This window comes from Perognathus longimembris, chromosome 14, assembly GCF_023159225.1.
Source record: "Perognathus longimembris pacificus isolate PPM17 chromosome 14, ASM2315922v1, whole genome shotgun sequence".
In the NCBI taxonomy this organism is placed as follows: Eukaryota; Metazoa; Chordata; class Mammalia; order Rodentia; family Heteromyidae; genus Perognathus; species Perognathus longimembris.
Window position 1 is genome coordinate 59,155,874 of NC_063174.1, and position 14,412 is coordinate 59,170,285.

The 14,412-nt window shown below is 43.2% G+C and overlaps 1 protein-coding gene and 1 pseudogene across 4 annotated transcripts in view; one reads left to right on the top strand and one right to left on the bottom strand.

Annotated features, from left to right (window-relative positions):
• Window positions 1–14,412, top strand: part of Evl (Enah/Vasp-like) — a 93,910-nt gene that overhangs the window by 37,729 nt on the left and 41,769 nt on the right. For 2 of the 4 annotated variants that reach the window (XM_048361977.1, XM_048361979.1), the window contains exon 1: window positions 10,165–10,277. The exons of the other annotated variants lie outside the window; for them this stretch is intronic. In XM_048361977.1, the coding sequence (XP_048217934.1) occupies window positions 10,267–10,277 (11 nt within the window). In that variant the 5' untranslated portion in view covers window positions 10,165–10,266. Of the gene's footprint in view, window positions 1–10,164; window positions 10,278–14,412 lie in introns of those variants that run through there. 4 annotated transcript variants of the gene reach the window in all.
• Window positions 2,135–2,690, bottom strand: LOC125363584 (annotated as a pseudogene).

Below are 14,412 nucleotides of genomic sequence, written 5' to 3' on the forward strand. Positions count from 1 at the left end.
TTGGCTTGGTTGACATTTTGATTCACTGGTCTGAAAGATTAATTAAGTTCCTTGAAGTTAAAATAAGTGGATTATGTAGAACTTTTTGCTCATAATACATCCAGAGCCTACCACCACGGGTTCATGTTTACTGCAGCACACCCTCAAGGGGTGAGTCTGTAAGCACTAGAGATTCACACTTAGTCCATTTTTATCTCCAGAGCCTGGTATCATGAGTAAATGTTCATTGAACTAACTTGGGCTGTACTGGACAGGTATGATGTACGTATGAGCTGTCTTCTGTGTGTGAGCCCTTCCAGTGAAAAGGAACTATCATATACTTTATGTGGTGGTTTTTGCAGACAGCAGGAGGAGCTGCTGGATAACTTTCAAGAGTAACCTTCAACTTGAGAATCCTTTGTACTTGTTCTTTAACTAGGAGAGCCAAGTTAATCTAAACACAGGTTCCCCACCCCAAACTTTCCCAGTCCATACATGTAAGTTGGAAGCCAGACACATGTACTTTTTTTTAAAATATATTTTTTATTATCAAACTGAATTACAAAGAGGTTACCGTTTCATACATTAGGCATTGGATACATTTCTTATACTGTTTGTTACCTCATCCCTCATTTCCCCTCCCCCCTCCCCTTTTCTCTCCCCCCATGAGTTGTTCAGTTGTTCAGTTCATTTACTCCAAACAGTTTTGTAATTATTGCTTTTGTAGTTGTTTGTCTTTTTTTACCCCGTGTCTCTCGATTTTGGTATTCCTTTCCAATTTCCTAGTTCTAATACCAGTATACCCTGTTTCAAATATACTCAGATAAGATACAGAGATAGTGTAGGTACAAACACAGGAAGGTGATACAGGAAGATCATCAATAACAGAGGCTACAGTTACATATGGCATGTTGAAAGTAGTTACAACTGTGATACAACAATCGTTTCCATAACATGGAGTTCATTTCACTTAGCATCATCTTATGTGTTCATAAGGGTATAGCTATTGGGCTCCTGTGATCCTCTGCTGTGACTTGCCTAAACCTGTGCTAATTATTCCCTATAAGGGAGACCATAGAGTCCATGTTTCTTTGGGTCTGGCTCACTTCACTTAGTATAACTTTTTCCAAGTCCTTCCATTTCCTTACAAATGGGGCAATGTCATTCTTTCTGATAGCACATGTACTTTTTAAAGCTCCACTGATGATTCTGAGACCCTCCCCTAGTTAAAAGTTGTGAGAAGAAACCAAGCACTGGTGCCTTACACCTGTGATCCTAGCTATGCAGGGGGCTCGGATCTGAGGATCATGGTTCAAAGTCAGCTTGGGCAAGAAAGTTCATTTAACTCCCAATTAACCACCAGAAAACTTGAAGTGGAGCTGTGGCTCAAAGCAAGCCCAAGCACTTATCTTGAGCAAAACCTCAGGGACAGTGCCCAGGCCCTGAGTTCCACCCCCACAACCACTACCACCATCACCACCACCAACAAAAATTGTGAGAAGAAACTGAATTTGGGGACCTAGAAACCCTAGATTCTAATGCTGATGTGTTCCTTTAGGCAAATCGCTTCACTGGAACTTATTTTTTCTACCTGGAAAGTAGAAATCTTTTACTGCAGAGAGAATAAGAGTTAGCATGTACAGCTTTATGTAGCCAAGAACACTGGAAAATGAAAGGTTGCTATTACTTGGGTTTTAAATTCAGCCAGCATCTCCTAAGGCACATTGAACCCTGGTATGTTAAATGTGTGGCCTATACAGACTAGCATTTGGTCTAGAACTCAAGGCAGTCCCTAGTCTTAAATTTGGCCACTCTGTATCCTGTCATTTGGATCTTGGGAGTTTATTTGATACTTATTTACAAACAAAAGGAATTGTTTCATTCTAATCAGCATGTTAAGAACTTGCCAAATACCAGGGCAGATCTCTGCTTTCTTGGAGACTGTCCTACTCTCCATCTTTATCAGTCCGAGTGTTGAAAGAGAGAAAAGAGCACTACTTTCACTTGTTACTGAAGCCCTGGGAAAAAGCATGAAAACTTAAAATGCATTCATCTTTTTTTTCTCTGCAAAAAGAATTATTTCATTTGGTCCAAGGCTTGGGAAGGGCTCCAGGGTGGTTAGTTAGGAAGCTGCCCAGTGGCTAGAGGGAGAGGCTCAGCTGGAAACCCTGATGCCAGGTGATGTATGGCCCGCCAAGGCTGCTGGACTCTGAGGTCTTCTAGTCGTGCTTGAGCCGGCCTGAAGGGCAGCCAGCCTGCAGAGATTGGTTAGATGGTCACCCATCTTCTTGATGAGCTCTTTATCCAGAAAGTGGTTCTCTTGGAAGTCATAGAGATAGGGGTCTATGCCTGCAGAACCCAAGGCATGAAGATCCAAAATGGCGTGGTTCAGGTTCTTCTCCAGGGCCAGGGAAGCTGCCATGGCCTCCACGGTTTGACCCCACTCATCTTGAGGAGGCTTCTGCACATCCTGGAACAGCGTGCAGCTGCCGAGCTGGTTCTGCATCTTCAGGAGACATGGGGCACCCTCATGCTTCTACCTCTGCCCACTCGCAGAAGAAGTGGCCCACGCCATCCAGAGCCACATCGTCGTGATGGAAATAGTAGTCCAGAGAGAGGTAGGTGTAGCAGGCCCGCAAATGCTAGTTGACCAGGCAGTTGACAGCAGCCCCCACCTCGGTGGAATAATTCTGATGAATCTGGGAGGTCATAGCTAGTTAATTGATACAGAGCTCATCACAAAGAAAAAAACACATTGGTTGGTCCTGGAAGTCGGAGAGGAGTGAGAAGATCAGGGTCAGAGGTTGTGAGTGGAGAGGAGATTCCAAGACAGTGGATGATGGAAAAGAGGAGTATCCCCGGGTCTGTTTCGTCCAAACACTGTTGAAGCAAGACAGAGATCCACAGCACTGGCACAAGGCTCAAACTCTTTCATCCAGAGGACCTCTTGGCTATGGTGCACAGGTTTCAGACCAGGCATACCAGAAAAAGAGAACCAGGAGCAGGACGAGGTAGATGCCCCTTTGCAGGACTTTCTTGCCTTGGTTTTTAGAAGATGTAGCTCTGTATTCAGTAGATCTGATATATCTGTGTATAAAGTGTAGATAAGATCTCTTAAGGGTGGTGAGCAAGTAGGTAAGAGAAAGTGATAAGGATGAATATTTATAAGCAGGGCAAAAATCCAATGATTTAAAGAAGAATTATATTCAGTGATAAAATTCCTTCTCTTGGAAAGAGGATACATGTATAGTCAAAGACTCCGTGAAGCATTTTCAAAGCCACAGAATGAAGACTGTATAGTTATATTCTTCAGTTTACTGAAGGGTAGAGTAGAAATTCCTACAAAAGAGGCAGGCACATTTGCTTCAGTTGGTAGAAATTCTTATTGATTATTCCAGGCTTGATTGAGACATTTCTGGTTATCAGATCCCTGGAAAGAGCCAAGTATGAGTCAGCCCATGAATGAAATTTAAATACACCTTGCTTCATAGAAAGGTGAGAATGAGAAAAATGGATCCTGGTGCTTTGGGGACTGTCCTTTCTCAAGTTATAATGTAGAACAGTTCTCCTACCTCAGAAGTCTGAGGTGAGAGATCCAAATGGATCTGGCTCCCTATCTCTAGCCCTTTGTTTTCCCTGATGGAATCCTCTGAACCTAGTCCTGTACATGCACTTTGCCTTCAGTAAACATTTTCCAGCCTCTGTAACCTCATCTGTTTCTTCTTTTTATTATTTCAAAAACAAGAGGTATATATAATATATATAATAAAAAACAAGAGGTATATATAATATAATCTAATACTTAATTTTTCTCAGTCTTCTTAACTTGGTTAAGAGTTATTGGAGGGTATAACACCATTTGATACACTTGTATTTCACATCACTTAAACAGAGCTGGATACATGTAGACTTCTCAGTGGTTTTTGTTTACTCATTTGTATGCTTTAAAAAAAGAATCTTGGGCTGGGAATATGGCCTAGTGGTAAAGTGCTCTTCTCGTATACATGAAGCCCTGGGTTCGATTCCTCAGCACCACATATATAGAAAAAAGCCAGAAGTGGTGCTATGGCTCAAGTGGTAGAGTGCTAGCCTTGAGCAAAAGGAAGCCAGGGACAGTGCTCAGGCCCTGAGTCCACACCCCAGGACTGGCAACAAAAACAAAACAAAACAAAAAATCTCCTGCCATGTGCCAGCCATTGTAGGTCCTAGCAAGGCAAACGACAGGAAAGGGAACAGTTGTTGCCTTTTTGATGTCTGATCATTTCTAGGCATGGACATGTTTGGGGGATTTTGATGGAGATGCTGAATTTAGTGAGCAAGACCTGTTTGTGGATGGGCCTATTATAAGATGAGCAGAAGAGCCCAAATAGGCTGTGTGGTAGATTTTCAAAGCTATAGGAATTTACAGGCAGGTTTGAGTTGTAAAAATACATGTGACATTAAAAGTCCTGTGTGTAGGTGTACCCACTGTGTTCCAGACATGTGTCATCACAGCTAATTTTTATAATTCCATGAGCAGCACTTAAAGGCAGATTCCAGAGTTATTAGATTGGTTACCATTTTTTTAGATTGGTTAGATTGTTACCATTTTTTTTATAACAGTTTGAAGAATTTTCTATATTTATTTATTTATTGGCTAGTCCTGGAGCTTGGACTCAGGGCCTGAGCACCATCCCTGGCTTCTTTTTGCTCAAGGCTAGCTAGCACTCTGCCACTTGAGCCGTAGCGCCACTTCTGGCTGTTTTCCATATATGTGGTACTGGGGAATCGAACCCAGGGCTTCATGTATACAAGGCAAGCACTCTTGCCACTAGGCCATATTCCCAGCCCCAGATTATTACCATTTTTATCTACCAGAGATACCCAAGGTTCAGAGACCTTGAGTCTTTTTCTCAGAGTCACACTGCTTAAATGGCAGTCTGGATTTGAATCTGTCTTCTAGCTTAAAAAAAGAAAACAAGTTGTTTTTTCTTTATCATTTCATGTGTGCCTCCCACTCTAATTTTATAAAAGGGAAATCTGATAGATATTTTAACAATTTTTGTTTTATATAATGCCTTACTGAATAAATGAATTTCTCATACTTGTTGACCCTTGTCCGTGCTCAGTGTAACCTGCTGGGCCTTTTGTCTACATAAACACAAGTACTTTTTTCCTAAGAACCTTGGAAAGTAGCTGCTCTTCCAGATGAGGAAACGTGTGCTGGTTGGATAACTTATCCAATATCACTCAGTGCTGGAGTTTGAACTCAAGACCATCTTGACTCAAACTTGTGCTTTTGACTAGTTTCTAAGCCCTTTCTAGCTTCAGAGGGATAAATTTAAGTGTTAGGTGGTTTGTTTGAGAAATATTGCAAAATCCCAATTCTGTTTAAAAAGAAAAAAAAAAGGACAGTGCATACGAGGGTAGCATGAAGACTCTCAGAAATCTTTTCAGGGGGTGGAATTTTGCTTCCTGGATTTCTCACAAATATTCCATGAATTAACCTTTTATTGCCTAACACTTTCTATATTGTGGAGAACACTGCTGAAGTGAAAGGAAGATTTGGTCCTGGGAATCAGAAAAGCAAGAAAAGAATCTTTAGATCTAAATAGAGATGACAGTTATAAGATGAGAAATCGCATTTGAATGTGAGTTTAGGCTCCTTTGATAGGTTATATAATTTGGAGTGAATTCCTTATTTTATTGAGATAGTACAAATTACTTTATTCTTGTCTTATCTGTAACAAAGGGCTATTGTGAGGCTGTGTGTGTGTGTGTGTATTTATAAGTCTCATGGGTTATCTCCCTTGCTGCTGTTTTCATTTCTGTACCTTTTGTCATGTACGGAAGTTCATCTGTCTGGGGGAGGGTAACGGAAACGGTGAGACAAAAGGTGGACAAACGCAGCAGCAACGCTTACTAGACACTGTGCTGAAAATGAACTGTACAACATGGGGGGGGGGGGTCAGGAGGGAAAAACCTGGGCGAAAAGGAAATGTGCTCACTACCTGACCGAGGGAACTGCAACCCCTTTACAAACGGCATCAGCTTTACAATAAAAATAAACGAATTTTAAGAGCGTGCATTCCGATCTTCAGCATACGTAGAATACTTCAAGTTGAGAAAACAAAGAAATCAGTGAACCTAGAATGCCTCCGTTCGATTTGCTCGCAAGTCCTGAGTCCTGAGCTGCTTTGCTGGGGTCTGCATAACCGGAAACGCGGAGCCTCCGGTGCGGTGAGCAGGTGAGCGGGAACTTACCGCGGCTGCCCCCTTCCGCCTCCTCAGCGAAGACCTCCTCATCCTCAAAGCATCTCTTATCTTGTGGTCCGTGATGGTTCCGAACAGCAAGATGAAGAAGCCCTGGAGGCCGTTGCGCAGGGCGAAGACGAGGTGGAAGGCGGCGGGCGCGCCGTCCACGAGCGTGGCCACGCCGAAGCCCCAGGTGAGGCCCAGCAGCGGGGTGAGCAGGGCCACGTTCTTGCCCACGCGCAGCGCCCGGGCCGCGAGCCACGCCTTGGCGCCGCCCAGGGCCGGCCGCTGCGCGCCCACGGCTTGTGGCATATTCTTAACTTTTCATTTCCTTAAAGCAGATTTGTCAGGTCCCCTTAGTAGTTCCAATGAGTAAGGATAAAATAAATAAAATGTACTGTGTCTTCCACAGGGTATATAGCATATGAATATATTTCCTTTATTTGGAGCTAGATATTACGGATACAGATGGGAATGGCTTCTGTTTATGCAGCCGAAATCTGTATTTGCAGAATATTATTTAATTAGTACAATACTCAGCAAGTTAGAAATTAATTACAACTGATGAAACAAACTTTGAAAGGGTTAGAACTTGGTCAGGGTCATCAGACAAGCAGCAGAGCCAGGACTAGAACTCTTGTCTGCTTGTTCTCATTCTGTCTTTTCTCCCCTAGTTCTGTAATGGAAGGAAAGTATAAACACAACTGAACAGGTAAAGTGCGCCTTGGCTGATCATTTTCTTGGCTCTGGTTCTGCAAGAGGTCCAAAGGTGATGTCACTGTCATCACTTTCAGGGAACAGTGTGGTTCCCTATGATGATTGCTCTGGCTTTAGTATATAGCTTCATCAGTATAGGTAACAATACTCAGATTGGGGGTGGGGGTTATCTGTCGTGTGCAGCTCTGCTGTAACTTGGGGATAGTTTTGGTTCTTTGTCATAAAAAGATGTAATAGATCAGTTCTATCCTTCTAGAAGTCAAAAAAGACAGAGGCAGAATGAATGCAAGGATGCCAAACTTTTCTCCTGTTTAACTTTGAACATTTGCAGGCCCAAGAGATGAGTTTGTGCTTTTTGGCAAAAGCAGTGTCTGAGTACTTATTACGTGATCACATTTCAAGTACTCTGTGCTCACGTCATAGGCTATGGAACTGGATATCCTGAGCAGAAACATGATTGAGGAGAGATTTTCTGGTAATGCACTCAAGCTTTTGAGTGATATGTGTCAAAAAACAAATAACAGATTCATAGATTCCAAGATAAGAGGGGTTTTTTTTAACTTAAAAAATGTATATTATTAGCTAGATCCAGACTGATTAAATTGAAGTGACAGTCACTGGAAATTGAAAGTAGTCCCCAAATGAAGAAATAACTAGTAAAAAAAATAACTGATAGAAGTTGATTATGCATTGCACACACAAGCCTGAATGGAATAGAATTCTGCCTTGCCACCAAAAGAAAGGGAGGGCTGGGCTCATAGATAGGATTTGCTGGCCTCCTATTGTAGTATACTGCCTGTACGAAGATCTGTCAGTAAGCTGCAGTGTTTTTATTTTTCTGATCTTTGTCCTGGCCTGGTTAGATTGGTGATAAGAGGTGTCTGTGTTTGTGGTTAATAAGCAGAATGAATTACAGAATGAATCAGTGAATTCTTGGAATGCTCTGAGGCTACTGATCTTAAGTAGTTTTGACAACTGTTTCCTCCAGCCATATTCTAGATCTCATGAAGTCAGACATTTCTAGCATAATTAGAGCAGTAGGTCATCCCAGACAGCTCCGAACAGAAATAAAACTTTTGGTTTGGTTTTATTTTTGTTTGGTTTTATTTTATTTCCATTTTTGGAAAAGTTTTGAAACTTTCAGTTGTAGGAGTCCTTCCTTTTTAAAGACCACTGAGACAGAGTCTGAGAGACTGAAAACCCAAAAAGACAGAAAAACCCAGAGGACTATAATCGGAGGAGGTAAGAGACGGTAGGCTCCTTTAGCTTGCCAGTTTCTACACAGTTTACAAGAATTTGAGATATACAGTGAAAAAGTATTTTTAAGGGGTCTCCCAAAAAGAGAGTCTCATAGGGTGAAAGTTAACAAGAGTTTACAGTAAAGTAGAATAAAGTATGGATGTAACCTGAACAGCCAGTTGAGATGCAGCACCAAAATTTGTAATATGTAACCATTCAATGAGTCTGAGTCAGAAAAAAAAGACACATTTAATCCCTAATTACTGCCAGTGTATCTAACATCTTACCAGAAAGTTTAGAGTATTCTAGGTCCCCTTTTTCATCACAAGTGCCTCCTGCTTCTTATTCTAGTCATTCTACAGAAAACTGAAAGTTGCTACCATGTGTGAGGCTCCTTCTACTGAGGATTGTTTCTGATATGAACCAGAATGGTGGGATGGTAACTTCACAGTCCATTTGAAAGTATTTGCATTTTCAATCTGCATTTAAACACCAGTTTTATTGAGATGTTATTTACATGTCATAATACAAAACTCTCGGTAAGTTTTCAGCAGATTTGAAGGAATTATTTCAATCTTTATGAGACTCTGTAAAGCTGGGGGAAATAATTATCCTGAGCAACAAGAGAAAAAATAGTAGAAAGTGTTATTCTGAGCAAAATATAATATATGCATGTCAGAAATACCATGGGAAAACTCCATTGGTATAGTTAATACACACTAAAAATGACAAAGGAAACGAAAAATGACAATAAAAGTAAACAGGTTTGAATGGAGAGGGCAACATCAGGAAAGGGAAGGGTTAATAAAGAGGGTAAATGAAGATCAATAAGTCAGAGTCGTTTATTTGCATATTTGAAAGTAGATTGATGGAATGTGTCAAACTTGCTTTAAGAGGCAGGGAGTAGGATAGAGAGTAATAGAGAGGATGAGATTGATTGGAATATGTTGTATACCTGTGTAGAAATGTTATAGAGAAACCTTCTGTACAATTAATGCTGGTTTAAAAAGCAGGGGGAGGGGAGAGGGGGGAAGGGGGAATGAGGGAGGAGGTAACAAACTACAAGAAATATACCCAAGGCCTAACATATGAAACTGTAACCTCTCTGTACATCAGTTTGACAATAAATAAGGGGGGAAAAAGCAGGGAGAAAAGAATTATTAACCTCATTTTATAGCTGAGAAAATTGAGGCTATATGCTCACTTAATGAATAGGGATAGAGCCAAGTTTCCTATAATCCTCAAATGTTTCTTTCAGGCTTTAAATTATTGGCTGAAATGTCCATTAGAAAGAAATGGGGCTGGGAATATGGCCTAGTGGTAAAGCGCTTGCCTCATATACATGAAGCCCTGGGTTCGATTCCTCACCACCATGTATATAGAAAAAGCCAGAAGTGGTGCTATGGCTCAAGTGGTAGAGTGCTAGCCTTGAGCAAAAAGAAGCCAGGGACAGTGCTCAGGCCCTGAGTCCAAGCCCCAGGACTGGCGAGAAGAGAGAGAGAGAGAGAGAGAGAGAGAGAGAGAGAGAGATTGATTCAGCCTTTACCAGCAATCAAAATGCATCATACTATATTCTGTTCTGGGAGGATCACCCAGGACTCTTCTGTGTGCCTGCAGCCTTCTCGTGGGGGCCTGTAGGACGTCATCTGTGCTGACCCTGCACTTTCTAAAACAAATGGAAACCTTAGCTGGCCAGCCCCTTAGCTGACTTTGACCTAGACAAGACTAGAGCTACAGTCTCTAGTGGAACCATCACCACAGCCTGTTCCCCACCTGGAGCTCAGGCTTCATGCTTTGTTACCCTTACAGGAAACTCTTAGAGTTTCCTGGGGGTTTCAGGCCTGTGCCTTGCTCCATTCTCAACCACCCACGCTGGGGCCCTGCCCTGTTAGCTTGTTGCTTCTCTATTTTCTATCTCGGTTTCAGTTTTTAACTGGGGTTTGTTTCCCCTTTGTCTCTGGTTCAGCTTCCTTTTCCTGTTTGGTTTTAAGTAGAAATTCAAGTCACTGCCTTCAGAGTCTGTGGTCCTCTGGTCTAGATAGTGCCTAAGTACCAGGACTCACTTTCTCAGGACTCCTGTGCTTCAGCCTCTCAGTCATGGCCCCAGGGTAAGTACTGGGTCCCATAGGGGACAGAGGGATGCCAAGAGGGAACTAAAGTATGAAGGGACCATTCCAGTCTAGGCACTGGTGGCTCACACCTGTAATCCTCACCACTCAGGAGGCTGAAATCTAAGGATCACCATTCAAAGCTAACCCATTGGAAGAGTCCATGAGACTCTTATCTCTAATTAACAACCAAAAATGAGGAAATGGAACTGTGGCTTAAGTGGTAGAGCACTAGCCTTGAGCATAAAAAACTTAGGGACAATGCCCAGTCCCTGAGTTCAAGCCCCAAGACTGGTATCAAAAAATAAAAAAAAAAAACAAATAAAAATGATCCTAGATTCCCTTGTTATACCAGACAAGGATTAGAAAATTAAGGACCAGAGAGTCAGGTACATACCCAAGGCAAGATAGTGATCTCATTCTTCATCTGCTGGATTTCCCACTCCAGGATCTCTTGGATGGATTGGGAGGGTGTTATTGTGTCTACCTTATGGCTGAGGCTCTGAAAGCTTGGGGCTTGATCAAGGCCGCCCCCTGATTGACAAAGGACTGGACCTGGAGCCCAGAATACCTTGCCCAGAGATTTTCCTGGGACACCACTAGTCTCTTGAGACCCATTTTTGCAATGAGTTACTGGAATTGTCATGACAGCAAGTAGGACCTGTTTGGCACAGGTCTCATTTCCTAGGGCATGCAGTCTCTGCCAAGTGCTAGATTTATTGCCTCTAGACCTACAGTCCAACCAGGCCAGAAAAACAAGACCAATTTTGTTGTTTTGATGTTTCATGGTCTATTCCTGTTTGTTGCCAGTTTTCTGTTATTTCAGTAATTTCCCTTTAGATTTAAGGGATTTTTTTGGAACTGAAAAACAGAGTGCTGTTTCAAAGGCATGTTATTTTAGGCTATGAATTATACTGGAAAAGGTTGGGGCTCAGTATGTAGCTCAATGGTAGAGTACTTGCCTATCATACAAGGCCCTGGCTCAATCTCCAGCACGTACATTCATACATATGTTTAAGCAGCCACTGTCAGTTACTGCTGACAGAAAATAATATCAAAACTAAATGAGGAGGAAGCACAGCACTATTTTCAAAGGTCTTAAAACTTAGACGTTTGAGTAGTCCCCATCTGTAAAGAACGTTGGAGACCAGCTACATAAGTCATTCGGGTTAACAGGACATCTTATCCACATTTCAGCCAGAACAATTGTGCTTTCTCTTTCCATGTATTTTCCTGTATTTATTGAGGAAAGAGCCTTTTGTATTGTTGAGGATGCTGAAGACTGAATTCTGAAGTCTTGCTCCAGCGCAGCTCTGCAGACTAACCATTAGGGCAGAACATGTGCTTGGTGTGCTCCTCACCCATCAGGGCCGTTTGCACTGTGCATGACTGTGGTGAGCGTGGGAAGAGGGGGAAGCAGCGTCCGTGGAGCTGTGCTACAGCTGACTCTGGGGCAGTGTGTGGCTCACACCTGTCATCCTAGCTGCTCAGGAGGCTAAGATCTGGGGATCCCAGTGAAGCCAGCCCTGGCACAGTCCGTGAGGCTCTTATCTCCAATAAACTACTCATAACCAGCTGGAAGTGGTGCTGTGCCTCAAGTGGTAGAGTGCTAGCATTGAGCACAAGGAGCTAAGGACAGGGCCCAGGCCCAAAGGTTCAAGCCCCAGGACTGGCCAAAAAAGTCTTTTCTGAGCACCTAACCAAGGACAGTTGGAATTCTCTTGAGCACATGGTAGTATACAGAACACTGTCGTTGGCATTGTTTCATTTCATTTTGTTCTCACGGCAGCCCTGGAAGGGAGCTCCCTTCACTCTCCACAGGTTGGAAACTGAGCCTCTGAAATAAACTGACAGTGGACAGATTAGCAGAAGAAAATGACAGATTAACTTTCACGCACAGGGGCATAACATGAAGAAAAGTAGGCATCCAATACCCAGTAAAACCCAAAGGTTTGTATGTCATCTTCTTGAAAGAAAGCAGAAAGGGATACATAGGTGGCCTAGGGACAATAAGTAATTCCAGGAGGAGGATGGGTAGCTACAGCCTGCCTTGGCCAGGTGTGAGTCCAGCATCTTCCTCATGTGGCACGTGGAATGCCTCAATGGGAATCCAGGCAGGGTTGTCCATGACAACTCTGGTTTGGATGGGCAGTCAGGGAGATTCCCCCTCTAACGCATTTGTTTCCCTGCACTTAGAAATCATCCACAAACCAGTGTGGCATGTTGGAGGATAATATAGTTCTTGGACCCCTTATAAGTATTTGTTCAAAAGTACAGTTCAGTTTCATAAAGAAAGGTACCAAGACAAATAAGAGAACTTAGCAAGAAATGTAGCTGGTGAAGGCTAGGCCCAGGCCTGGACTGGGGTCTCCTACAAATACTGCACTTTTGGGATGAGAGCTGGCCTCTCTCCATAGGCATACAGAGTGGGTGAGACAGCAGTTAGAGAAGTGGAAGGTGAGGGTGAGGACCACAGCGTAGACAGTAAGCATCGGCAAGAAGAGCAGTAAGAGCTGAGAAATTGAGGATATCAGGAAAGACTTCAAGGAGGATATAGACTCTCACATGGACCTGACAGACAGGGAGAATTTTTCTTAAGAGGGACCAAGCAGGGCTTTCAGTCATTCTGGGGCTGTTCTGGATGCTAGAGACAGAGGTGAGCCAGGGGGAGAGTCTCATTCCCAGAATTGTTGGGGGACACATAGTCAAGAAACCAAACTAAAGCTATAGAACGGGCAAATAGAGTACTGTGGCAGAGAATGGCTGGGTCACTGCTTTAGCTGTCCCTTAGAGGGAACATTTTCTTTGAGACTCAGTGTTGACATGAAGTCTTGGGGGCAGCGGGACAACAAGTGTCCTGAGATGAGGTCACAGAAAGAATAGGGAGGAATATGGGGAGAGCAGAGGGAGAGAAGGGCAGAATGATTTCCATCCTTATCACATAAAGTAGTTGAGGTCTTACTCCTGTAATTATGGAAAGCCTTGTGTGGGAAGACACTGGAGAGCGGCCTGAGAAGGGCCACTCTGGCTTCGGTGTGGGTAAGGTCGATAGTGTGACGGGAAGACCTCTTGGGAGGTTGCCCCAGCCACCCAGGTCAGAGGTGGTGCTATTTCGGACCAGACCAGCAGTGGAGCAGTGGCAAGGTGGAAAGGGTCCCTAGATGCAGGAAGGACTGGTGGAAGTGTCCATGACTTAGGTGGGAGGTAGTTCCTTTTGCCACAGGAACAGAGCCTGATACAGGCAGGTGGGAAGCTGGCTGGAAGAACCCAGGGGAGGCAGGTTGTCCTAAGTAGAACAGCTCCCCATTCTGTATAATTTGTCATGTCCCATTGCATTTTAGATCTAACTTCCACATCTCCCTGATCTTGGCTTACCACACTTAAACATGATTAGTTCTAGTTCCATCCATTTCCCTGCAAATGTCATTATTTTATAATTTCTAATGGCTGCGTAAAATCCAATCGTCTACATGTACCAAATTTCTTTGATCCACTCATCTACCAATGGGCATCTGGGCTGTTTCCCATCTTGACTATTGTGAATAGTGAGGCCATGGTGAATATAGACTTAGCATATATGAAGAAGCTCTGGGGCATCCTTAACCATTTTTATGAGTGGTAAAGGAACCACAAGAGCCTCATTTGTAAAATAGCTCTATGGCTTACTGTACATAGCATGCATGGAATCAATAAATACCACATTCGGGATGGTGGTTCCCACTGGCAGGAAGAAGGGGCAACGGGGCCTAGGAAGCAGCATGTGGCTTTGCTTGAGCTGAACACCTATATGATGTGACTTCACATTTCCTCGACTACATGTCAGGATCACAAGAACCGTCTTCTCACAGGCTAAGAGACCTAATGCAGAGATTCCCCACATTAGGCCTGAGGAGGGGAGGGGAGGCTTACTCTCCCTGTAGTGAACCTTCATGATACACCTTAGTTGGATTCTTTTTTCTTTTCTGTGTGTACTGTGGAGTGCACACAGGAGGCAGCGTCTCCCTGACTCCACCCAGAGGCTTTACTGTATGTAGATATGCTGTTTATTCCCATCACCCTTTTCCTTCTTTGATTTACTAAACCCCTCTCTTGTTTATCTCCTCAGTCTTATTTGATCTCCAGTACATTTATTTAA